Source organism: Amblyomma maculatum, chromosome 6 (genome assembly GCF_055883805.1).
Source record: "Amblyomma maculatum isolate TAMU_Amacu chromosome 6, ASM5588380v1, whole genome shotgun sequence".
In the NCBI taxonomy this organism is placed as follows: Eukaryota; Metazoa; Arthropoda; class Arachnida; order Ixodida; family Ixodidae; genus Amblyomma; species Amblyomma maculatum.
Window position 1 is genome coordinate 3260389 of NC_139349.1, and position 27018 is coordinate 3287406.

The following is a 27018-nucleotide window of genomic DNA, read 5'->3' on the forward strand; positions in this document are numbered from 1 at the left end:
GCTGCCCTGGCTGACCAAGGATGAATGAAGAGGCGCGCCTGCGACCATCGATATTTCCGTGCTTGGCGGACTGACGGCGAAGAAGCGGGACCTGTGGTTACCGCGGTCATCGACACTTCCACCCAGCTCCAAGGTCGTCTCCTGTGGTCGTCGGCCTTGCCTCCGCCTCCGACACCCGTGGTTGTGAGCTGTCTGCAACTTTTCATATATTGGCACTTTTCTTTGGGTTGAAACGGTTTTCTCTGGGTTTAAAAGTTAAACGGCGTTTAGCCAGCCCCCTCGGTATATCCCTCGGTAAACGCGACTACTTTTAGCCGCACGGCGGTTTTAACGAGGGGGGGGGGATGTGGGGATTCACAATCCCCTTCCTCTATTATAACGCCCGCGCGTAATCAACACGCGTGATTACGCGCGCTGGCAGAAAGGTTGGTGGAGGAGAGGCCATGCTGGCCACCCCCCCGCCGCCTCCCGGGCTTGCGGCGACACTGCCGCGGGCTTCCCTCTTTCCTGCCGGCGTAACCGCGAGACCTCCTTTCCCGTTCCGTGTCGAGGAGCGCGACTGTAGCAACACGCTCGGGGTTCTTCGGCGGTTGGGCGCGCACGTGCGCGGTTCATGATTTTGCGCCGAGAAGACCACCGCCGTCACCAAGAATCGCCCATTGACCGTAGGCACTTACCGCAACGGGTTGTGAGCGAGAAGCCGTGTCAGGTGAGAAGACTCTTCCTCTCACCTCCTTGGCGCGCTTCCCCATTAAGTGGTTTTTATTTCACCCCAGTACGTGGCGTTCGCTCGCTACACGGCGGTTGTATTTGTGTGCTGTTGATTTGCCGTGTATAATTACTCGGACAGATTAAAGCTCGTTCGAGTGCGCAACTCGTGTTTGTGCCCTCTGGCCCGAACCCGCCGCAGTGGCGATTTCTCGCACCCCGGGTTGGGGGTCACAGCTCTGTCTGCTAGGGCTGGCACGTCGGGGCTAGAAGGCGACTGTAGCGTCTAGCCCCCCGCGTGGCGCATTCTTGCGAGAATGAACTCCCATAGCCTCCCTCGCTCTTATGTTCCTATGAATCTGTCTGCGGTGAAAACACCGTTACGACTTTTACGACGGACGCTTAAAGATCACAGCGGCCGCCTAAGGGATTACAGCGAACCGCCGAAAACGAACACAGAAAGGACATAAGGATAAGACGATAGAAGAGACGAGGCAACAGATCCGCTTCATCATTTCCTGATTTCAACCATATACTAACGAATGCATTAAATACTCTTAAATAATATAAGTACTTTATAAGTTGCATCATAACATCAGGATAGCACTTTACTGTATGGAGACGCCAATTAGCTTTTCGTAGTCAACCTGTCTATATACTTCTTAATATGGATTAACAATGCCGAAACGTCTTCAGAATTTTTCGTTCGTAGCTTACGACCGAGAATCCTTTGGCATCTCCCCTTAAATACATTCGTCGATTATTTGGCTCCCACTTTAGTATGCTTTTTTTTTTTTTTCAGAAGTTTGCGTAAAAAGGGAGCCCTACTCACACTGGATGTTGAGCGTCCAACCGTCCTCGAGGCCTGCGCCGGAGAGCAGCGGGTTGTCGGCACGGCAGGAGAGGTACTTGCCGTGGTCGTCGGTGCTCGGCGCAAACGAGACAGTGCTCGTGGTCAGGTTGTCACCCACCGACACGTTGTCGCGCACGAACGAAAGCTTTTTCTTGCCCAGCCACCAGGTGAGCTGCGGCGCCGGCCGGCCACCCGTTGACTGGCACGACAGCTCCACCTTGCGGTGCGCCGACAGCGGCCGCTCCAGCGTTGTGATCCGCACGTCCAAGGGCCGAACTGCGCATAGCGAGAAAGCAGCCATCGCTTTGTATCCAGTCAAGACGACAAAGGCAAGGGTAATATGACATGACACGGTACATGTACCGTCTTTGCCAAAAGTACCAGGCTGCGTGCTCCGCTTCTCAGTCTAGCAGTTAGAGACTTCATACAACTTCTGAAGCTCTAAACATCTGCAAAGTAAAGGGCAGCTCCTGTCCTCAATTTCTAACAAGCTGTGATACTGCGGGATTCCACATTGACTTTAGAATTCAAACGAGAAGCAAAACATGCAGCCTGGTTACTTTTGGCAAAGACAGTACATACATTCAGTACGATATGCTATGCTTAGCTATGTCATGCTTAGCTATACTATGCTATGTTATGATATATGATATGATATAATATGATATGATATGACAGAGCACGGCACGGTATAGCATGGCGCGGTACAGTGAAGCTGGTGTTGTACTATGAATTTCACGGTATAGTACAGTATGGCGGAGCGCGATGCGGTACAGCTTGGTAAGATACGCTGCATTATGCATGGGGTAGGTGCTAGAGGGTGTACGCTATGGTATGATATGGTATGGTATGGTATTTAGTTCGAGGCCGGCTGCGTGAGATGCTTCCCCCCCCCTCCCCCCCCCCCCCTTCAATACAAGGCTCCAGAATAATTTCGCAACTAGTGCTCTGCAGCCCGTGCTCGCACCGCTTTAGACAGGTACAGTTTTCTTTTGAGTTTCGATTGCATCGCAGTTCTAGCTCGCAAGTCCCAGGTCAGCAGTTGCCACCGGGATTAGGAGTAGGAATACTATCGAAAGCAGTTTAGCAACCAATTTGATCTTATTCCGCGTCCGTATAGATACAAATCCTACCCGAAATCATTACTTAGTTGCATACACCTCCTATCAGTCCTCAAGATGATAATCGTTTCATTGAAACGCAGTGTTATCTTTCATTATCCCCCAATCTCTGCACTTCTTCAAATCATCCTCATCATCAGCCTGACTATACCCACTGCAGGGCGAAGGCCTCTCCCATATTTCTCCACTTAGCCCGGTTCTGTGCTAGCTGCATCCACTTGACCCCTGCGAACTTCTTAACCTCATCCGCCCACCTAACTTTCTGCCGCCCCCTGCTGCGCTTTCCTTCCCTTGGAATTCAGTTTGTTACCCTAAGCGACCATCGGTTATCCTCTCTTCGCACTACATGTCCTGCCCATGCCCATTTCTTCTTAATTTCCACTAGTATGTCGGTAACCTGAGTTATTTCTGTGACCCACTCTGCACGCTTCCTATCTCTTAATGTTACCCTTACCATTTTTCGTTCCATGGCCCTCTGGGTTGTCCTCAACTTAAGTAGAACTCTCTTGGTTAGCCTCCACGTTTCAGCCCCATAGTTGAGTACAGGTAAGATGCAACTGTTATATACTTTCCTCTTTAGCGATACCGGTAAGCTGCTAGTCATAATCTGTGAGTGCTTGCCAAATGCGCTCCATCCCAATCTTATTCTTCTTATGTCCTTTTCATGGTCCGGATCTGCGGTTACTACCTGTCCTAAGTAGACATATTCGCCTCCTACTTCCAGTACTTCGCTACCTAATGTAAACTGCTGTTCCTTTCCGAGGCTGTTGAACATTGCTTTAGTCTTCTGCATATTGATTTTCAAGCCTACCTTTCTACTTTTTCTGTCTAGGTCATCAATCATTATTTGCAGTTCATCCCCCGAGTTGCTTAGCAAGGCAATGTCATCAGCAAATCGCAGATTATTGAGGTATTCTCCATCTACCCTTATCCCTAACTGCTCCCATTCCAAGTCTCTGAATACTTCCTCTAAGCAACCTGTGAATAGTACTGGGGAGATTGTGTCTCCTTGCCTAACTTCTTCAAATACTGTTTCGCTTATCCCTTCATGGTAAATGCGTTTGCCCACTAGCTGCGCGTCGCATACAGTACATTTTCCTGTACACCTTCGACTGGTTTTACCTTTCGATGACAGGGTAGTGACTAGTGAATGACGTATCCTTTGTAGAAGAGATGGTCTTTAAGGAACAACAGCGCAACGGATGATAAACTCGCCCCATCAATGAAATGAAGGCTTATTGACCTAATAATTTTCGTAAACGAAGTGATCCAGCATGACCGTTTCCCCGCTGCGAACTTCAACGGAAAAATAACTTTCTTCGCCATTGTGGCAATCGTCCCCCTTAATATGACCCCCGTTAATATGGACGACCCAAATTATGGACAGTTTTTCTGGGGACGAAACCTTTTCAGTGTATTTATGCCTCGTTAATATGGAAACTCGCTGTCTGGACAATGGACAGGGGAAGAATGCACGCACCCCACTTGGGCCCATGTATTTTTGTCTCGTTAATATGGACAGTGTTTGAAAAAAAAAGCAGAGGAGTCCGAACGCAAGTTAAAGAAGGGCGCGCCGCCCGCGAACCTACGCGACAGCCGATACGGCGGGATGCCAAAACGAGTCCTGTGGGGTTGCAAAGAACCAAAGCGGGCGTGTCACTGTTCTAAGGGAGGGGGAGCGCAAGAGCAGAGAAGAACGTACACAGCAAACCGAGGATCAGCGTAAGAATGACCCTGAAAGGGGGGAACCAGGAGATTTCTGGGTGCAGCGGAAGTGCCGCCGCAGTCGGGAAAACAGCAACATGTGGTTGCAATAAATTCAGCTGAACGTGAACAGAGAGGCCGGTAAAAGCGTAAGAAAGAAATGACAGGAAGAAAGACAAGTGCCTACAAGGGCGGTGGGAACTGAAGATTTCTTTCCCAAAGCGCTGTGTGTGTTTCATGAAGCCGTTAACGCTTTTCGGTGAAAGTTGAGACACACTCACAAAGTAGAGCGACAAAAGAAAGGGCGACGTACGAACACGCAACCGGGACCGGGCGTCCCGTCGTAGACGCGCTTCCCTCTCATGCCCCTGGTTTTCGTCCCTGTTGCGCTGCCGAACTGCCAAACTATGCACACTAGGCGGTCCGCATGTCGGCTTCGCTTTGAGTCAACGATGCGGCCTTGACAAGGTCTGAGCTCTTCGTAGTCGGCTAGCCGTGGTTCTAAACTGTACTTCAGCTTGCAGTGTTTGTTTTATGGGAACACCTAAAAACGGCGCCAAGAAGATGGGATGTTCGATAACCCTCTGCATAGCAGCTTGCCAACTTGACTCCCTTGCTTCCTTACAGACAGTACAAGGCAAAAAAAGAAAGAATCAGAAGAACGAAAAGGCAGAAAGGTTAACCAGGCAAAAAAGTGCACAGCATCAGGAGCCTGTAACCCTCAACTTGAGTCTGGCTTTTGGCAGTTAAACGCAAAAGAATAGAGCTGAAGGCAGGCGCGAAGCAATGTGTGAATATAAGCGGCAAAAGCCATCTCAGTCAATCCAAGCTGCGAGGGACTAGCATCGACAGCTCAGCTGTTTCCTCGCCTCAGAAGAATCTCAAGCAGCTACTTAGCGGCTACTTTGCTCAGTGAAGAGGCCATTTTGGAAAGGGCGGTGAGTAGAGAATCAGACGCTGATTCATCGGCCAGTGAAGAGGTCGTGCTCGAAAGTTCGACCAACACAAAGCCGAACATCACGGGTGTCATGGTAAGCGAGTCGCTTCAGACTGCACTACAATTTTTCGAAGATAACAATGGGAATGATAATGCACTCAAAATTGCCGGTGTTCTGTGAAGGAGTCCAGTGCGCACCGATATGTACAAAAGCAGTCGTTAATTACAATTCTCTTTTCTGAATAAAATCCTTTTTGTTTTTATTCATGACCCGTTATTATGGATGACTCGCTTTATGGACAGTTTTGGTCGGAAACCAAAGTGTACATATTAACGAGGCACGAATGTATAACGCTAGTTCTTTCGGCTGAAGCGAGAATAAGAGTCGCGTTCCAAAACGTCAATGCTTGGACCATAAAGGCAGAAGCAGATGAGGAGTTAAACTTGTCATCCGATTAGCTCCACATATTTTCTTTGTTGGTTCTCGCGCCGGAACTCATCTCCACGGAATGTGGACATCCCTTGTCAGGTGGGACATGATACCGCATACGTTACATATCATTGAGGGTGTTTCCCTGATTATGCTGTCTCGCAGTAATCGGCGTGAAAGAAGCTTCAAAAACAGCCCAGAAGGAGGCAAATGAGCCCAGATTGAAATCAGACGAAAGATCCACATTTACAGCTTTGACTAGCACCGAACGAATAAAGCAGTAGCACGCGCAGGTCTAGAGTACTCCAGGGCGCACTTGAGTTCGAACGCTTGATTGCGCATACAAAAATGCCTGCGCTGGAAAGCACCTTTAATCCAACTAACGCGCACGGCCCCAATAACCATCATCGGCAAAATGGCGGATCGTGACACCGGTTTTACTATATATGACCGCATACTTGTATGAAACTGCAAAGCGACAAGGCAGGCTAAATCGGTGCCGGCCATATTTTATGCGAGAATAAAATAAACGCTGGCAAGCGAACTCAGAAATGGCTCCTCCAAATTTGCGGGCGGAAATCCTGCAGTATGTAGAGTTCTTGGAAAAAGGCCCAAGTGAAGGAAAATGCAGTTCCTCATTCAGGGAACAACGCGTATTCGCTGCGCGCGAAATTGCACATCCAGAGCGGGAGAAGAGATGCTTCCAAGAAGAAGGAATCAGGGCAGTACGCCTTCGAATTCGTTAAGGGCGCCCCGCTGCCCGCCTGACCCTGAATGAGCCCCTCTCTCCACTCACAGCGAACGAGACAGATAAGCATGGTACTCTCCCGCCTTCGACTGGCTCTAATAGCCTTCTTCCCGGCGGGTGCGCGAAACTGCTCGGTTGCCCGGCTTTGTTCGCCGCCTCATTTCCGGCGATGCCAGCAAGGCCGCCGGTACGACAATGGGCCGTTGTTATCCATCCACGGCGCTAACAGCATCGTGGCTTCGCATTCAATGAGCCCGTTGTTATGATATGAAGCCTGCACATTCATGCATCCGCGAACGGCCAGTCCTGCAATGGACAGCATAGCGGCAATGTGAGCCCCGTTTGTCATATCTTCGAACAATAGGGCCCGGGCTGTATGGCCGGCAAGACAATCGGAATAAGGTACGCGTCAATTTAGGCACACTGTTTTATAATGCTATAATGCATAACAGCACATAGACTGGTGGGGGACACAGTACCCCGCTTTGCACCAGCCTGTAAATAGAATTCTATCAAACGAAATCCTGCTATAAAATGAGGTGGCCAAGTATCGGATCTAAAATAACATTACTGTAAACAATCTTTTTTCTGGGAGGGGGCGGGGAGGGGGGGGGGGGGGGATGCGCTGTCTGTAATTATTATGCATGGAGAGCTGGTATCAACAGTGCAAACTATCTTTTCGAAAACAGAAGACATTTAATTTTAGTCTTCAAGCTACAGGCTTTAACCCTGCACCAAATTAATCGCAAGAAAGGCCAACCGTACACGTCTCCACACTCAGGCTCAAACAGCAAGGCAGTGGTGGATAGTGCTCAGTAAATTAGTACGATAAAGGTGCTCTTACGCAAAAGCTTAGTGAGCACTTTAGTACAGCAAAGTACGAATTAAAGACCCAGTCTTGCGGGAAGCCAATTCCACCACTCTCTCCAGCACCCACGCCGTTCTGTTTCAGACCTCCACAAATGAGTGCACATTAAAGCGCTCTGAGCTTTTCTGGTAGAACCCGGGGTTTTAAGTGTGTACAAAGCGCAAAGCAAGCAGATGTGGGTTTCTTTAGACCCAATGCTTACATCCGCCTTGTACCGTGCGCGCACAGCTAAAAAAAAAAAAGCAGAAGTAAACGAGGTGTTTAAGGGGAGCTTCTATGGCTTCGCGAGGTTGCCACGACTGAAAAAAAAAAAAGAAAGAAAAAAAAACAGCCTAAGGAAAATGGCGCGTGTCAGTGCAACTTGTACAGCGGCAGCAACTTGTCGCCTGTACCCTAGGGTTGCCTCCAAAACAGAATATCAGAAGAGTTTGTCAGAGAAAGGCGGGGTCCTCGTGATAAGTAGGGCAACGAGCTTTGAGCACGAAAGCAAGAGGCAATCGCGACTACGGCAACAATGGAAGCAAAGAGAACAAGGATGAAGCGACAACGAAGCTATAAACATGACATATATATAAAAAGAAGACAACAGTGTTTGGTAGTTGCGCTCGCGCGAGACAATCTATCAATGACCACCACCCGTCACCAAGAAGGAATTTAATGAAAATGGATATGGGCCGAGTTTCCCCAGACACCGGCAGCCTTGAAGACACGCGTCGGCTCGAAAGTGATGAGCGTTTCTTTGCGGACTCCATTCCGAAATGAGCTTGGTAGGTCACTGTAGAACTAGCATTTATTAGAAAGAACAATAGCGAAGAAATAACTATTCATGAAGACTATAAATCTATAAACAAAGGACGGGCCGGGATCGTACCTTCTCTGCGGTTGCATTCCAGCTGAGTTCATCGCGACGTGCTGTCGACGGCACACATAGCTGGTGATCGGTATCAAGCGCACAGCCCAATAATCTCATTTATGAGAAGACCAAGTTTCGCAAAATGTAAAAACGTTAAATTCTTTAACCATGATACAGAAGTTGGTAGCTTCCAGCGTCAAGCCTCAGTCGATGCGTGGGATATTCCCTGTGAGTTCTTGTTGTAGTGTCAGCATTTTAGCATGAAAGGTATTTGACTACAAAAAACGTTTTTGCTTTAGCAGTAATAAATAGAATACCTGAACAATGCAGTACAAGTGCCCAGTACTCCGCGATCTTGCAGCGTGAAGGTTAACGAGGTTTATTCGTATGGTATTCGCATACCGAGCATCAAGACATGTACAGTTGTTCTACGACACACAGGTGATAGCTTTAACTACTAGACAGATAAATGTTCGGGAGTAATTGCAGCTTTTATAATAATGTTTTTTATTTAGATTTGCAGCAAGGCGGACCACAAAACGTCAAACAAAGAGTATCATTATTGACAGCACCTGCTATGTGGAGCAGAGTTCGAGCTAGAAGTTTCCACGAAAAAGAATGTGATGTAGGTACGAACGAATAGTGTTCAAATCAACGCTATCTTTTCAAGACAGTTCACAAAGCGGCCCTTCTAAATTATCTAGTTTTAACAAACGTCTTATGGCAACTTCTCATGAACAGGAGCAGCAAGCAGGAGCTCGGTCTTTTGGGAGACCATAGACGTGACCACACGTGTGATGCACTTACCCATGCCGGAAACCAGAACTTGTTATTCCTCCATGAGCGCAAATAAAGCCGTGCATGCAGGATTACAGATTCTGCCCAATAAAAATTAAGCAGCTGGATTAGGTTCTGTTACGTTTCTTCAAGAAGCGTCAAGCAATCAGGCGCCTGTAAAAATATCGAAGCAGAGATCCTGTGAAAAAAAAAAAAAAAATCAGTGTGCTATTTATTTTTCTGTACTAGCCATTTTTGAACTGGGGCTGAGCGCAGAAAAAGCAGCCCATCCTTGTGAAATCCTTTAAAAAAAAAGCAGTTGAGGCTATTTTGAACAAAAGCCGCAGGCTAAAGAATGCATGTAGAACGTGGCTGTATTCACGAGCTGTTTGTGACAAACGCCGCCAGGTCTTCCATTTCACTCGGTCGATTAAAAATGTTACCGCTTGTGAATGATGTTCGTGATGTAGGCGCGCGCTTTAACGTGATAGCGTTAAGGACCCCGTTCACAAGGAAATCAGGCGTCCGCGTCGTCGTCACTGCGTGCGGAAACATCACAGGCCTGGCTTCGGCAGGTCCTACCTGGCGTAGGGTTAGGTGCGAAGTCAAGCGATCAGCTGAGTTCGCCTATTTCGCGTTACCTATCGACTTCTCAGTCCAGACGGAAGGGTGATGGAAATCGAACCTCCAGGGCAGTCCGAGTCAGACACTTAGGTAATGTAGTCACATTCGAATGGCTTGGTTGAAGCGGAGCTTTATATCTCCTGTCTTTCACATAACATTGTACCGTAGGAGTGTACGCTGAATAGTATTTTTCGAGTTAATATAGGCAAGGACTAAGGGATAAGCGATTAGGCCAATAAAAAAGTTCATGTAATTTAGAGAAGATGCGCAAGCGTGACGCAGAAACGAGCCTTTAATGCTTAAAGGCCGAGCATGTGTCTTTATAGTTCATATTTCGTGTGTATTTCCAGTTTATTCAAGTTTATCACTATAAAGCGCTCTTCACACAATTGTGTACAACTCGAACACGTAGCATTTTCAGAAAACGATCTTTAAGTGGCTTTGATTTCTTCGTTTCGAGCAAATTTCGGACCTTGCACTAAACAATTAGGGATCCTTTTATTGCCAGCAAGCGAACAGCAAAATATATTTTACAAAATAAAACGAGGTTACTGGCATATTTTCGACAGATTTTGGAGACATTCTCCGCCTCAAGTAGTAATATATAATTTTTCTGACATTTATTGCGGTACTGAGTCGATTGGACGTCTCTGGAGCCCTCGAGTGGTGCGTTGTGGCGGAAGTAAGATGAATTTTTAAAACGTATGTACTGACATTTATTGACAACACTTGCACTCTAGCGTAGCTGCAGAGTCATGCAAACCGGTCATACGCAACCGCACTGATGCCAGCAAATGCTTTGCTCCATTAGGGCAGAAAAGCAGCTGCAGTATGATTTGACTAAATTATTTGCCTTGTATACCACTCGAACACTCAGAAGTGTGATCGGCTTCGTACGTGCACCTTACAGAAATTCAAAAAAGCCTCCGCTCTCCATAGAAGGATCGATTTCTTGAACCTTAGTGTTGTAACATTATAGTTATTAACAATTTTTACATTTTGTTCTAACAGATATGTCTCCGAGCAAAAACAAATCTTCCCCTTGAACTATGAAGCTTTGCTTTGTTGTAGCTTATGTGTGCATCTTAGGACAGAGAATACTTGTTCGGGACAGAACTAATCAATGGCACCTGAAAGGGTTATAACCAGCATCGCAACATTAAAACAATCACTTATTAACCGCTGCAACGTCGGCGGCACTTTGCTTCCCTTATCTCTTTTTTTTTTTTTCTTTCACAAACTCAGTTATTCATCGCACCCTCCAAGAAGCGTTCTACTTTTTCACAGCCCTGCAGCCTTACCGAGCTGAGATCCCAATAACCTGGTAAACTGCTTTACGGCACTAACTTTTTTACGCAAGATTATTCGTTCCTCGCGCAATGACAGTTTGCAAGGAATAACCTCTATCCGCTTTGCCAGCAAAGTTAAATCAGGGTCTTTTAAAAATTAGTTACGAAATAACAGTAGTAGGCACCAAATTGTGTCAAATATATTGTAACGACATACGAATGCGTTTCGAATTCGTGAATTGGTACATATGCAGGCACTACCAGTTATGCATCATATTTTAACCATTCTTAGTTACATCTAGATGATTCTGCTTTTTTTATGTATGTATTTGTGTCGGACCGTTTCTGGTTATTCACCACCTTCATTCGATGACCCTTAGCTGATCACATGCATAATAAACGATAAATATCAGCACTAGTTGTGCCCAGATTTGTGACAACTCTAAAGGACGAATATTTGCTTCGTGGCTTACTTTCACTCGATTTCGGCTTAAGGACGTTTTGCCATCACCGCAGCAGCTGCGCTTTTTACAAGTATTGCGACACTACATCTGGTCCCCTGCTGACCACATCTTTAACGTCAGCAGCGAGACACTGAAGCATGTTTGGAAATGACCGGTGTGCCGCAACAGTGTATCTAAAGGCAGATCTATGGACGACAGCGTTTCGACACCAACGTCGGCGTGCATAACCAAATCAGTTCAGACGCCCAAAAAGCTTAATTATGGTCTGCTCTCTTAACAGCCTGAGACAGGATAATCAGCCAAATATTTTGTATTAATTATGCTGGCATGCCCAAGTCTTTATAAATTTGATTAATAATATGCTTTTTCCCTCTTTCTGTTTTGGGAAATGCAGGTGGTTCGAGTGCGGAAAGAGAGCGACGCGTATTGCTTACATTACGCCGCCGCATATCTGCCAATGCTGGCATCTAAGACACTCCCACCGATACTGGAAACAAAAAGAATGCCTCAAAACCTTTCTAAATAGTCGCGTAACAGAAGTTATTAAGCCTTTACTACGTGCCTAGTGTATAAGATTGCCTCTGAGGACGTCATCAAAAGTCACGTAATGAAATACGCCGAATAACGACTTAATGAAGCCGACTAACAAGGAAATATTATTGCTTCACGCAAAATGAAACATTATAGGCTAAGCCACCAGAAGTTGCTCATTTGTAAAATATTTTAGCTTGAAAAATTTTCAGTGAATTGTGCGGACTTAGCGCCATGTAGTAATATTACGCAGGCGTCGAAGAAACCGAGAAATAAAGATTTGGCTTCTCTGTGATAGGCGAATTAGCTTACAATGGCATCATAAAACTGATTGGCTGACCATTACAGTTTTATCTGCATACAATTCGAAAACAAAAAAGCTTGACTTATATATTTGACTGGTCTAATGACAGTGACTCAATTACCATTAAGGACATTTTCTTTTTAAGGAAATGTTTAGACATACTCTGTCATCCCTGAAAGAAAACTTGCGCTTGACTCGCATTAGGCTGTGTTCAATATGCATTCGTGACCTTGGATCCGTAACAAAAAAAAAAAAAAAAAACACCTCATCGATAAACTAGAACAAGACAGGAAACAAGCGACATGGTGTGTAACTAGAAATTATAAATGAATTGCTTGAGGTTCTGAAATACATGGAGCGCTGGGTTGAAAAACGTTTTGCTTGCACAAATATATTAAAACGTAAATGTGTTGACAATAAACGTGAGAATAAATTTGGCAAAGAGCCTAAGGACAATGTTCAAAGCAGATAAAGGAAAACAGATTGATCATTACGGGGAGGGGAGGGGGGGGCATCGTGTAGCGTGGATGACGAAAAAAGCTCAGAATATAGTAATGTTATTATTAATTGCTGGTTTCGTCCTGATATAGTTGACGACTGAAGTAACCTCATTGGTGAAGGCTGCGCCTAATTTCGGAAATATTATGCAATGTTTTATTCAGAATTTTTAAATTTTATTCCAGTAAGTGAAAAACATTTTAGTGTAGCACCAACTGCTTGATATGCTGGTTGGTGGAAACAAATTGGAAACAAAACAACTTCACAAAGGTTTTTCGAGATATCGAGACACATTATGTAGCATTATAAATAATACCAGTGCTGAGGACACCATAAAAAACGATAACTGATGTTAAATAGTAAGCGGGTTAGCTGATATCTGACAGATGACTTTAATAAGTGCTATAGCTAAGCCCGTGGTTGCCGGTGAAATTTTGTCGATGGCCGTCATTAACAGCAAAATTATTTTTCAGAATTTTCAACACATGATCTCCTTTCGAGCTATAACGCAGCAAATACTGCTAATATATATCCATTCTTCACCTGGTCGATATTAATAAAAAGTTCTTACAGCCGCGTTTATCATATACCGTGGGCTGCTTCGGGAGTACCGTGCCATGTCATAGGGCGTTACAACATGCGCACAGATTTAGCGTCCCGCTGCGCCACGCGTATGCGATGCTACCACTCACGATTCATGTTGATGGTGACGGACGAGGAGCGAGGCAGTGTGAGGTTCGTGTTGGACGCCTGGCAGGTGAATGTGGCGAGCAGGTCGGAGCGCTGCAACCGCGTGATGACAAGCTCGTTGCGCACCACGTCCAGCGGGGAGAGCGCGTAGCTGTCATCCACCAGAACAGGGCCTCGCCACCACGTCACTGCCGGCGGAGGACGCCCTGTCCAGGGAAGAAGAATAGCACAATGTTCGACAGAAGTAAACCTGGTCCGCCGCGCAGCAGTTGGAATGGAAAATTTATGACCCAAAAAGGAGGCGAGCAGATGCCTCCATAACTACTTACTGGACATGCTGGTCTGGTAAGCTAACTAGCACGGTATTCACGGTTAAACTTAAAAAAAAAAAAAAAAAACTGAAGTCCCTGAAGCCAGGAACATCATACTACTACCAGCTTCTTTCATCTTTAGGCATGTTAAAGATCTGTTGCACTATCATGTCCACACGCCCAGCGTGTCAGAGAGAAATTTCACAAGGGCATTTAAAGAGAGGTGCTTTCTGGGAACGAAAAAGCAGTTTCACTCTCTTACCGCACATCCAAATATATATTAAAGAAACAACGCTAGTGTTTCCGTCCGTCTCTCTTGTTCCGTGTTGCGACTGCCTTGCAGTCCTGAGTCTGATGAACCAACAAGCCAACCACCGCGTATTAAACTGAAGAATTTCTGCAATATCGATAGTGACGAAGCTATTTTGGGGTTGTCCATTTAAGTGCAGTGTTCTATCCAACTTAGAAATAAACATGTAGCGACATTTAGTTCTATAGATGCTGAAGATGCTTTAATTATTTCGGGACCGATAAAAAAGGAGGTAAATCTCAGAGGTCTTAGATAAAACTTTTTTATATATGCAAGATTTAACCAGCAGTGGTGTAACATATGTCCAAATACAGCTATTTAATCCGTACTGCATACATATGAATAACAATAATATTTACTTTAGCTATGTATGTAACAAAAAAAAGCTTTCAATTTAGAATTTCGAGGAAATTTTAAAAATTGCATAAAAGGCAAGCATGTTATTAAAAAGTGTTTCGTTTGGTACGACTCAGCCTATGAGACAAGTCGCTGTAGAGGGCTTCGGAAATTTCGACCGCGGGCGGCTTTTTAAAGTGCACTGACATCGAACAGCATACGGGTGCCTTGCATTTCGTCTTCATTGGAAAGCGACTGAAACAGCCGGGATTCAATCCCCAGTCCTTGGGCACCGTAGGCGAGCACCCTAACCATTGAGCCACCACGGCGTGATGGTAACAAAACGTCAGAATAAACAAAAAGGTGACATGATGCCTACTTTTTGTCTTTTGGAAATATAAATTACGCATCTGCAATTTTGTGCTGTAACATATACAAAGATAAGGGTTTTTTAGATGACCTTTGGAAACAGGCACAGATATTTTAATTTACCGTTATAAATGACACAAAATGGAATCTCCCTTTGAAAACTTGCTGCAGGTGCCTAAAGAAAGTAAAGAAAAGCTTGAATGTCAAAAATAAGACAACGCAATAAGTATATATCAGGACATGGAAAAAGTGCTTCATCTACCCGCCTATTTGTTGTTACAGTTTGTCGCTCCTATCTGCAGATTTCGTTTTCATTGTTCTTAAGCAGCGGTCACCATTTTGCTCCCTCGGCGGTTACTGGGAGTCTCGCATAAGCCTACTCCCAACTACTCTAAAAAAATGCAGTGAAGCCAGATTTACAGGAAGATATGCGGTATGTGGTGACGTTTATGTAGTAAGTGTATATCATAACATTGCTAAATTGATAAAAACGTTCGCTTTAAGTTAGGTCTCCCTTCCTATTACAGGCTACAACTTTTTGCGCTTTCGACATTTTCTGGCTTTTGGACGGAACTTCTTTCAACACGTTTTCTTGACGGTTGCAGAGTGCAATATTGTTTACCGTGAAAACTGAAAAATCTGCCCTATTCTCTCAAAAATGGATGCCCCACTTGATATGTCTAAAAGAACATCGCAATTGTCGAACTTCTGGACGGGCCAGCTATGTGACGCAGCTGAGCTTTCCTTTTTTCTGAAACCTAGCATTGGTTGCTGAAACTATAGCAAATATAAATTAAAAAAAAAACAGGGACACACAGTAAGTAGGTGTAGCTAATCAAGAGCGAGCTGAACCTGAAGGTATCCTTGGGTCATCATATTAAGTTGGAGCGTAATATTTGGCTGATTTATCCTTATAGATGAAGTCGGCGCTAGCAGAGTTGTCTTGGGACTGTTTACTATTGCTGCCATAAAACAAAAACATTCCGCATTATAATGAAGCGAATCAAGCGAAAGGTGCTGACTTTGAAGCACATCTAGGCGCGAGATTGACGTTATTTTGTTAAACTTTTGAAGCCATTTCGCTCCGAATTGCTTCTTCTATGTCGCCGTCTATTGAGAGAAAATTCAACTAGGCCGGAATCAAAATCGCTGTTGTAACAATATCTGCTTAGATAGGGCTACGTATTTCCTCGCATAGATATTTAGGTTTAGCAGTGCATCAAGAAGTATCGGTCGCATATAACCGATTTCCTATAGAAGGTTTTGTTGCAGCTAGACGCTTAAAATAGAAACTGTCATACCCTGCAAACAATCCACAAATTACCCATCTTTTGATAGCCCCCTGTTCCGAATGTGCATGATTTCTCAATTTCTTGCTAAAAAATAACTAAGGAAAAAAAAACAGCGGGAGGGTAAGCTGTGAGCAGGATTCGCCACACCTCTGATCGAGATTGGAAATGATATAGGAAATCTAATACAGAATAGCAGGCAGCAACTTTGTTCTGATTTTATTACGACATGGCTCTTCAGTACAAGCTTAGGAAAGCGATTTCTGCTCTTTAGAACCATATATTGCCGGAGACGCGCCATGTCGCGTCGTTTCCTCCAGCTCGGCTCTTCTAAGCCAATCCCGTATTTCATTTCAGCTGCTTTGCATTTCACATGCTCGATTGATACACTGACAACCACTGCAGCAACAAAGCATCATTTCGAAAAAAAAGAAAAAATATTGAATTACAAGTTTTGTATGGCACAGGATAAATTCCGCGCTAAAAACCTACAGCAGACATTCATTTCTCCAATGAAAACAAGGTAGACTTTTCTACAAATACAATACACGAATACAAAACTCTTTCTGAACATTTTGTAAGAGGATTATAAGCGGGGCTTTGTATATTGCTGGGCCAACTTTGAGTACGCTAACACTTCATTGCGTTCTTGATTCCAGTTTCTTTTCTCATTATTCCCTTTTGTCACGAAAAAAAATGTCCAGGACGGATGAAAAACTTCACAGCCAAAAAGGTTGAAGATGACACAGCCAACAAACAGCAATAAGGTCGGGCTCAACAAGTAAAATTTGAGAAAGAAGAATAATGAGAGTCCGTTTGTCCTGATATAAACTCCTAATGAAACGCTTAACAAGGGAACAGCCCGCCGCACTTCTAGTTCTGAAGACAGACTTCCAATGCCATTGAGGGAAGCGGTGGAAAACGTTTTCTGTCCCATTAGTGTAAATTTAGATACGAAAGTGAATTCAAAAGTAAAAAAAAATAACATCACACAATTAAAATTTTAGAAATCTAAACATTGGATCAACTTACAATCAATAGACAGTCTTTGCAATCGTGCACTCAGTGAAAATCATGTAAGGTAAACAACGTCTGCATGTGGCTTAGCCTTTAGCAAGTAACACAGCGGGGTAGTTTCGCAGAATAAAAAAACGTTTCAATTTTTGTTAAAGCAGCGCGAAACACAGAACTAAAAGGACAGGAGACGACACAAGAGCTTGGTAAGCTTTTGTGTCGTCTCCTGTTCTTTTAGTCTTGTGTTTCGTGCTGCTTTAAGATCAATCCAATCCAACTCGCCCAGTTTTCTATACTGGTGAACTACATTTTAATTTTCGCGGTTCGATTCCTGTTTCCCTCCATCGTCTAAAAATTTATATATATATATACACTTCTGTGCTTCTGAATATATATATTCAGAAGCACATCACTAAAGGGACGCGCATACCTAGCGGAACTTGTCTATTTGTTTAAACTATATATATATATACATATACACATATATATATATATATATATATATATATATATATATATATATATATATATATGTGTATATGTATATATATATATAGTTTAAACAAATAGACAAGTTCCGCTAGGTATGCGCGTCCCTTTAGTGATGTGCTTCTGAATACCAAGACCGACTAAGTAATCAGAATAGCCTATGCAGCCCTTAATGACCCCATGGCTACGGCAGAAACAGCTCGAAGTGATTACCGATGAAGAAAGTTTCGAGAATACGGAAGCAATGAAGCGAGACACGCAAATAGAAGTGCTAATGGTAGTCTCCTGTCGACGCTGGCAAGCCCAAGAACAAAGAAGGAAATGAAAAAGAGGTCAAGAGAGGAACGATAGACTTCACCGCCTCCCGTGCAATAAAGACTACTGCAATGAGGCATTTGCGCTTTCTTCGGCGCAATGCGGGCGGCTTGCGGCGATGAATCTTTGAATACGCGGCGGCGTGCATTACCGTAATGCAAATTGCGGACGGAGCGCCGCGATTTCACGCAGAAAGAACGTTAGGCCATGCTCGCGGGTTGTTTCGAGATGCGATCCTAGTCTGTTCGCATTGGGTGCCTGCTTCTGAAGCCAGCCTCGAAAACCGATTGCATCCGAATACAAACCTACCGGGGACGCCGCTACTCACTTTCGAGATGAGCTTCTGCTTGCCACGCAATCGCATTTTCCAGCATATACTTTCCCAAGGCATTGGCGAATCGAATCCTGTAATGCACCGCGGGATGTTCTATGGCCCTTGCGAATGCAAATTCTGAAATTTCTCCTTTAGGTCACTCATATTACCTTCCTAACGGTTGCCGAGTTCAATAACGTTGTGCAAGTGCCTTTCCGTGCGAGCGGTCGTGCCGAGCACGAGCGCGTGTTTCTGTGTGTGAGTGGCTTCACAGTAGCCAGCATAAAATATTCCGCTTGAGATTCATCTGCACTGCACAATCTCCTTGCCCTTCCCAACCCCCCCCCCCCTCCACCCCCTTTTTTTCGTTACATGAAATAATAAGCAAGACCGAAGATGCAAAAAAAAAAAAAAACAGAAACATATATTTCATTGGGGACCCAATTGTTGCACGTCTCACGGGAAGGATCACGTGAAAGCTAGGGCCACGAAGAAACTACGTCACGGCTACGTATTGCCATCTTGGTCCTCTTCGCCCTCTCACCAGGCTTTGTGTTTTTTTTTGTCATGTTTTTTAAAAGCCCCCTTCCCGTTGCTGTTGTTGTTGCTGAGCATAGCATATTATTATTTCACTGACTTGTATGCACGGAATGAGCAGGCTGCGCTCTTTAATCGCTCCCACTTATCTTTGCGCGTACACGTCTAATAACTCGAACTGGTTCATGCTACACAGGATCAAGCGGCGCAAAGACGTCGACGAGCAGGAGGCCAGTGACGTTATCAAGCAAAAGTTTAGTCCGCTTGCTAAAGTTGGAAAGTTGGTGCAAAGAAAAAAAGATGCGGGTGCGGTGAATACGTTAGCATTACAAAACCAATAAAGAACTTTGACTTGCTCTTCGTTGAGTCCTTCTTAGCTATTTTTAATTTTATGTTCTTTGCATCACAGTCACTGCATATCGTGCCCCTCCTTTCTACTACCTGGGCGCGAGCACAGACTTTTCGCTCTAATATGCGGAATGAAAGGTCATCGAACACTTTTATTTCATCGTTCATTTTATTTTCGCTGGCCCGCTTTGAATTTCATTGGAGTCTACATTGAAATATGTTTTAAAAGAACACTGAACCGATCTTACTGAGGCGAGCAGACGGGGTGTTGTTTCCGCTAGCTGTTAGCGAGGCGAAGCGCGCAGCGCCATTGAGGACGAGGATCACGAAACAAGGCTTTTGTCTGATAAAACTGCTTGGCTTGGCAACAGGTGAAAGCCTTGGTGTCGGTATAATTACTATTTTTTTGTTCTACTTACTAGAATTACTCTTGGCATATGAGCTGACCAAAAGTAATTTTCGACTTTATAAGAGCGCGAACTGTTCGTTCTTTTCCATACTGAGCGACCATGTGCAAAGTACTACGCGCGGAGAGAAGTGGCAAAAATCGAGTAGCGAGCGCACCTCGAGGAGGGGCCACGTCTACGTGCTTATTTACGTTTTGCAAGATTTCTCGCTTTTCATTTACAATGGCAGGTTGTCAAGCCATATTTGTGAAACGATGCGGTGTCCAGGCAAAATATTCTTAGAGGGAGGGAGGGAGGGAGGGAGGGAGGGAGGGAGGGAGGGAGGGAGGGAGGGAGGGAGGAAGGGAGGGAGGAAGCGTGATACCTGCGTGTCACCGGTCGCATAAATTCGCCGCCTCTCAAGGCTGCCCATAAGCTCCATTTGCGGCAGCTAATAAAGGAGGAAAAAAGTAAAGGAAAACCAAAAGCGCATGCGCAAGAAGCACGGCGCAGGGGCGCTCGTTGGAAAACAATTATCGCAAAAAAAAAAAAAAAATGCAGAGGGTAAGCACGTGCCAACTCCCCCATTCCCCCTACCCAGCCATCAGAGAGGAGGGAGGGGGGGGGGGGGGGAGTTAAAAAAAAGCGTTCTGAGAGGTCAAAACGATTTACAAGAAGTATACGTAGCCGTGACGTAGGTTTTACGCAGCCATGACGTAGGCTCTACGTCGCCCTTGTTGTAACACAATCGTCCCCGTCCGACATGCAAAAATGGAGTCCCAATTCATTGACGCGAAATTCTCGCCGGGGTCGCTCAGTGTATAGGGCGCTCGACTGCTGAACCCAAGGATGAAGGATTGAATCTGGGTCTCGTCGGCCATTTTTCGATGGAAGCGAAAACAAGACGCCCGTGTACTGTGCAATATCAGTAGACGCAAAAGAACCCCAGGTGCTTGACATTTCTGAAGCCCTCCACTCTGACGTTTCTCATAGCCTAAGTCGCTTTAGCACGTTAAAAGCCCACAACCAAACCAAATAATAATAATTACTCATTACTGCTCCCCAAAAGTAATTAAAATACATTACAATTACTTCTACTGAGTAATTCAACTACTTTTTAAATTATTTTCTTGTTTCCATAAACGCAAAAACTAAGTAAAGCTATTAAACAAAACAACAACTTGTTCACCAGAGTATTCTAGTTGACTATAGTTCTGCTCAATTCTGTCTCCGTTTGCTAATCCGTTACGCTGGCTTCGGATTGCAGCACGCCGTTCCTGCTTTCGCGCACTCTACTTTGTTGTCAATTGAAGGAGTGATGCCGCACTTTAGTAAAAGTAATTTCTAAAGGAATTAATTACTTTGCTGCGAAATTACTACCAAAAAGTAATTCACTACATTACTAAATTACCAAACCGAAAAAGTAATTCAATAAATTACAAATTACCAAGAAAAGTAAATAAATTACAATAATTGCATTACTGTAATTAAATTACTGCCATCTCTGGTTCCGAGGAGTACGTGGCGCGCCAGGCATGCAGGCGGTCCAGCACCAACAAAAACAGCCTACGTGATCCCTATCAACGTTAGATGATATAAAACTACCTTAAGGAGCGGAGAAAATACGCTTGAGTAGGCGCGAATCTTGGTTGATCTTTTATCTCTGCTGCTAAGTTGAGGAAAATCTATTTTATTTTTTCAGCAAATACAGAAATGTGACTGTATATTTCAGATGGCATTAACAAAACGACAGGTAATGAAGTGAGATGGGCAGCAGCACTGCGCACATTTTAGTGCACCACAAAGAACTTTTTTTACCGGGTTAAGTGGCATCCGGGCGCGCAGAGAACAGGAGTTAAAGAATCCCAACAAAATGCAATATCCACTCCCAGCTACTTTTGACTATGTAATTTCAGAGTATCAGCGCTTAACTACATATGCCTAGATGTAGTGTCGGGTTTCCTCACTATAAAAGAGAGACAATTTGAAAATTAACAAACAAATACTATATAATTGTTTACGAGACGCTGACTTTTTATTTTCTAGCTGTGGACGAACAGCGACCGTAAGCTGGATGCGGTGACGCTGCTGGGACGAAAGTAGGCCTAGTGCCCATAGGATTTCATAAAACCTAGAAATTTCAAACTGATTTTCTGACTTCCCAGGGAGCCTATGTTGTTGCTATTTGGTGCACAACAGCCACGAAAATCGCAGCACAGATTGTATAAAATCTGGTTGTAGGGGCAAAAAAGATTTAAAACGCCGCAAAGTCAAGGGGAGTACAAGGTTGGAGCAGAGCCTGTAGAAACACGTGCAAACAACACTTAGCAAAATATTTTTCTGTTTTCGGAGAGCACCGATAAATGCAGCCGATATTTAAATGTCAGCGAGTGTTTTAAAGTAAAAAATCGACAAAGTATGAGGTTTTTTGAAATCATATGCCCCGATATAAATTTATTGCAAAGATCGGCATACCCCTGAGAAGCTCATTATCAGCTGGGCGCTACTCGCAACCGCGAAAGCTTCCTGTGTTTCTCGACATGGTGCCGCGTTACATTCCCTCGTAAAAACTGCCGCTCAAATCTTAGAAACTTTTCAACTCAAGGCAGTCTCATTCAGCATGATAAACGAAGTGCGCGCAGCAGCAGGCGACAAAAATCCTCCGTTTGCTCATGCAAGTCTCATTCACGGACGCCAGCGTCGTCTGAGACGTCGTCTACTAGTATGCGCCATTCTCTTTCGTTCCGTTGTCATGACGTTTGAGAAGTGCATTTTGAAAGTGGTTTTGTCTAGACTACGTACATTGAACGACCGATATTAGTAAGCAAGTTGAAGACAAGCGGCAGCACGTCAGGGTACACGAGAAGCTTGCGTGGTCCAAATTAACACTCATCTCATATATTGCCATTATAACGACGCAGAATATTTTGTCACAACTTTCTTCAAAGCCTTCGCGAACTGTTAGCAACCGAAGCCTCCACTGATACTCTGCGAAGCGAGGAAAGTATTACGATAAGTTTGTTTACATATACTTCTATGAGTGCAGCTCTAGACTCGTAGCCTTATGCGTTTCGCGGTGTTTCATAAGTATTTCCCTTTTGAAATGACATTTCATATTTTCTTAATTTATTCTAGGATGTATACGTTTGCTCCGCACTAAAGAATGACATCATAAGTGCCCTCTGAAATAAATAAAGAACTAACTGCATTAAAAATATTTGCTTCCATGTATTGGTATGGAGCTAATTAAGTCTACTTTCCACCCCCAGTGTGCTGGGGTGTACATCCACAAACAAACGCTTTATTAGTAAATACAGTGATGTTATATAGATTTACTCTTTTCGTGTAATACACGCTTATCGTTTTTAACTTGCGTAGAGGAACACATTCGTCTCTTTATGTCAACCTCTCGTTCCAATTTACTCTGAGATTGCATATCTGTGAGCAGGGCGATTCGGATAGAAACATAATTCTAATACAGTGTGTATCGTATGCTGAGTTCTTTCAAGTCTTCTGCATTATTTTGGAATATCTTCCCCGCGGTAACACCAGCGACCACACATAAATAGATTCGCTGCACTGAGTTTAGAAGATGGAGTCGACGACAGCAGTAATCAAGCTTAAACGTCCTAGCTAGTTTGAAGAATCTCATTCCAAAAACACTCAGCATAATTCCGCTCTTTTCCCGAGCCTGAATAATTCTAAATATAGACATTTCCTTCAACAGCATCACGAAGCTAGTCTTTCACCAAATAATAACCGTACAACGGATAGAAATGAAGCCAGAGGCAGTGAAAACAGCTCGAACAACAAAAGCTTCAGTTATGGTTTTTCGGAACGCGAGGAAAGCAGCTGTTTTTGATAGTATAAGCAGCCATATATCAAGCAGACATCGTGACGGTCGTGGAACCTCTGGAAAATGACAGCACGACTGCGTTCTCGCGTGCTTAATGCAACGATATTTATGATCTTGCTCCGTTTCTTCCAACGTCCCTGCCCACTGTGATTTTCCTCTTTTGTCTCGGTTATCGTAACTGCCATATAAGCGAGACGATATCTCTCAAACTAAACGCATCGTCCGAATGTTTTTCCAGTTGCTTTGCCTGAATCCTAATCTAGTGCCATTTCTTGTCTTTTTGATTCGCAGAGCATGGCGTGCACATCGCGAAGTCGCATTGTGTCGGCCGTGCCTCGTTTTTCCTGCGGCACTTCGGGCATCCTCCCAAAGCATATCGGTCCAGCGGGCTCTCCTATTCAGACCTGCGGGTGGCTCCAGTTACCCGCAGGCTACGTGTCCTTGGCTGCTGATGTGTCTTGCGGCAACGCTCGTCCTCGACTAGATGAGAGGACGCCCAATAAGGAAATAATGAAACTCGCTGATGGGAACACCAAATAGAGAAGCAGAGGAGAGCGCAGGGGAATGGCTTCGCGATGCTTGTGACGGCGGCCGTCGAGAAGCGTCTGTTCTCTGTCGCGACGCTGGGATCCGTGGGAGGCCGACCGCGTAGTACGCGCGCGAATCAATACGGCCGCAGTGTAATAGCATCGATCATTAGTCTGGAGCACCCCCATCACTAGCGACGGTGCAACAAGAAAAGATGGAGAAAAATGGCAAGAAGCACTCGAAGGATTTCGCTCCCCTAACATCTCGCATTACCCAGCAACGCCTTGACACAAAGTTACAGCCTGACGTCAATAACGCGGGGCTTTTAATTGTCGCGAATATGACAATTCAGTGGTCATCTTTGTGTTCAGGGAAGCCAACACTGCTGACTACTACGATTGGAACAGGATCAGCTACGGAAACCCGCAATTCGCATTTTGTACATCACACTGCGAAGGTGAAATATTTAAGCGGCAAATGAAGGGACTTTCACTCTTTCTGTTTGATGTCACACCAACTGACTTATCATTCTCTACTTCCAAGCACAAGGCTATCTATGCAATGGCCGCTGTTCGCGAGCTTCTCAGGTTTAGTAAAGTTTTATAGGCTGTAACGTCCCAAAGTGGATCAGGCTATGAGAGACGCACTACATATTTATTTGAAGCACTGTAAAACACAGAAGAGGTGAATAAAGGAGCGGGTTAACAAATAAGCACTGTTGGAGAATATATAAGCACACACACACACACAAAAAAAAAAACAAAGTGAATAAAGTGCGTATAAGAAAGAACTGACTTTTCAGCGAGCACAATAATTTTTCAAATGTAGGCTGTACGGTAATAAATGGTTGCAAAGCTTTCCATTCGCGTACGGAGCGCGGAAAATAAGAATACCAGAACGAGTCCTTATTGCAAGGAAATTCCTGTCTCCTATTTAAGTGAATGTGACTGGTTTGGCGCATGTGTCTTACATCTAAGAAGTCTGAACAATTTGGTTGTAATAAGTTGTGAAGCCGTAAATGAAGAAATTTCAGACAGTGAGGTTTTTTCTATGCTTTCCAGAGTATGAAGATATGCGCGCTGTAAGAGCTCTGTTGCTGAGGCAACGATTGCAGCGGTTAAGTAAAAAATAAAAAATATAGTCGAGAGCTCTGGAATTTTTCTCCACCTGGGGCTCTTTAACGTGCTCTGACATCGCACCGTACACCGGCGCCTTCCTTTCGCCCCCATAAAAAAGAGCTTGCCCCGGCCGCATTTCATCGCGCGTTCTTGGTTTCAGCAGCCAAGCGCTATAACCATTCATGCACCAAGGCGGGGCTGATTCATGATCACTCTTAATATGCAAACAACATAGTCACCTTGCTACACTCGGTTTGCACACCTTCCATTGCGCACAACCCTGCACTGTTTCATTTAGTAAGCCCAGGCGACTGAGACTGATTTGCTATGTTATACCTCCTGATGTATTTCTTTTCTCTTTAGAGAGCCTAAAGCCCGAAATTGCTCAAAATGAAAACATGGAGATACCTTGAACAACATCAGAGACTATGTTACATTTCTCGAACAAGCATACATAGTTTCTGCAGTGATCTATTCCGTTATTAATTTATACTCCAGGCCTCAGGGGACTCTTTAAGTATGAAATGCCTTTAGCTCCCATTGTAAGCGACCTAAATGTGACTTCGCGCCAAAAGAGAGTGCCGTCATCTGGGCACCGCAACGGGAATATCCGGGCACTGAACAATATTTAACGAGACGAGCTCTCCGCCCTCGCACAGGAGCGGCGTACAAACGCTAGGCGCTTTATAAACGAGTCACAAGTACAATCGCCCCCTGCCCCGCCGGGGTGGTGCAGTGGTCAGACGCCCGACTACTGTCCGGAATACCCGGGCTCGAACCCGACCTCGGCGGCTGCGTTTCGATGGAGGCGAAACGAGGCGGCGTCCGTGTGCTGTGCGATGTCAGCGCACGTTAAAGATCCCCAGGTGGTCGAAATTACTCTGTAGCCCTCCACTACGGCTTCTCTTTCCCTCTTTGCACTTTAACTCCCAACTTCCTCCCTTCCCTTACGGCGTGGTTCAGGTGTCCACAGACACGTGTGACAGATACTGCGCCTTTCCCTTCCTGTGAACCAATTAAAAAAAAATTAAAAAAATCGCCTCCAATTTCTTGATGTTTGTTGATATATCACTCAAGCTGTGCATTTCAAGTAAGCTAAATTTTTATCTAACGCCGTTCAAACGACAGACAAATGGCACAATACGCTTTATTGCCATCCGTTGGTTGTCAGAGGCCTTGGAGAAAGGGACAGCTAGAGGCTAAGAGAGGTTCTCCAGGGTAAGAGGTGTGTTGCGCAGAACAACGGCTTGCAAGTGGACCCGAATTATTGCACCGCAGTCCTGTGCCCGTAACCATTTAATGCTTACATCCACTATCGATTACGGGAGAGGCAGTAATTTATAAAAAAAAAAATATATTGTAACAGGTGTTAAACTGAAGAACTACTGCAGCGGCTGAACGAGAGCACTGAGAGAGCTGAACTGGAAAGAGGGGACCAGGAGCGGGAATACTCTTTAACGTCCTGTACTTCTACCGATTGCGCTCTTTCTTCTTCTACCTCTAACACACGTGTCACTGCTCCCTCTTTTGGAGCATAACCCTGATGCGTTGTTACCGTCAGATAATAGAGCGGAGATAAAAAGCGTTCAAGAGTTACACCATGAGTCTAAAATCAGGGAATAGACTGCATGAAGCCTGAAAGTCAGTCGGAGGGTCGGTAGTAGTACGGCTCCATTCCCACCACATGCACAACGTCGCTGCGCTTCCTGTTGTGCGATGAACGAGGTGGTGAGACTAGTGCAACTTTGCACGTTATGTCACTGAGGCGGCGGACAACAAGGTAAGGGCCGAAGTAGCGGCGCAGTAATTTTTCGGACAGCCCGTGGCGACAAACAGGCGCCCAGGCCCGCAATATTTTTATCTGTTTTTTACAGCAGAACCTGAAGTGTATTTGCTAAGATGTCTGTTTCTTGCTCTGCTAGAGTGATTGATTGATTGATTGAAAACTTTATTTAGTGCATGGGAGTTCTCGGAGTTGTGGGTGGTCCGCCTATTCCGGCAGCCCAGTGGCCTGCGCCGTAGCGTGGGCCCTGCGAACCAGTCCTTATTGTTGGTCGGGGTCCTCGTTGTGCAGAATGGCCTCCCACTGCTCCAAATTGG

The 27018-nt window shown here is 44.9% G+C and overlaps 1 protein-coding gene across 1 annotated transcript in view; it reads right to left on the reverse strand.

Moving 5' to 3' along the window:
- LOC146184953 (protein turtle homolog B-like) overlaps window positions 1-27018 on the reverse strand; it is a 645660-nt gene that overhangs the window by 33672 nt on the left and 584970 nt on the right. Inside the window, exons 6-7 of the mRNA XM_084605918.1 lie at window positions 13402-13605; window positions 1541-1837 (exon numbers count right to left, since the gene is read on the reverse strand). Coding sequence (XP_084462044.1) covers window positions 1541-1837; window positions 13402-13605 — 501 coding nt within the window. The remainder of the gene's footprint in view (window positions 1-1540; window positions 1838-13401; window positions 13606-27018) is intronic.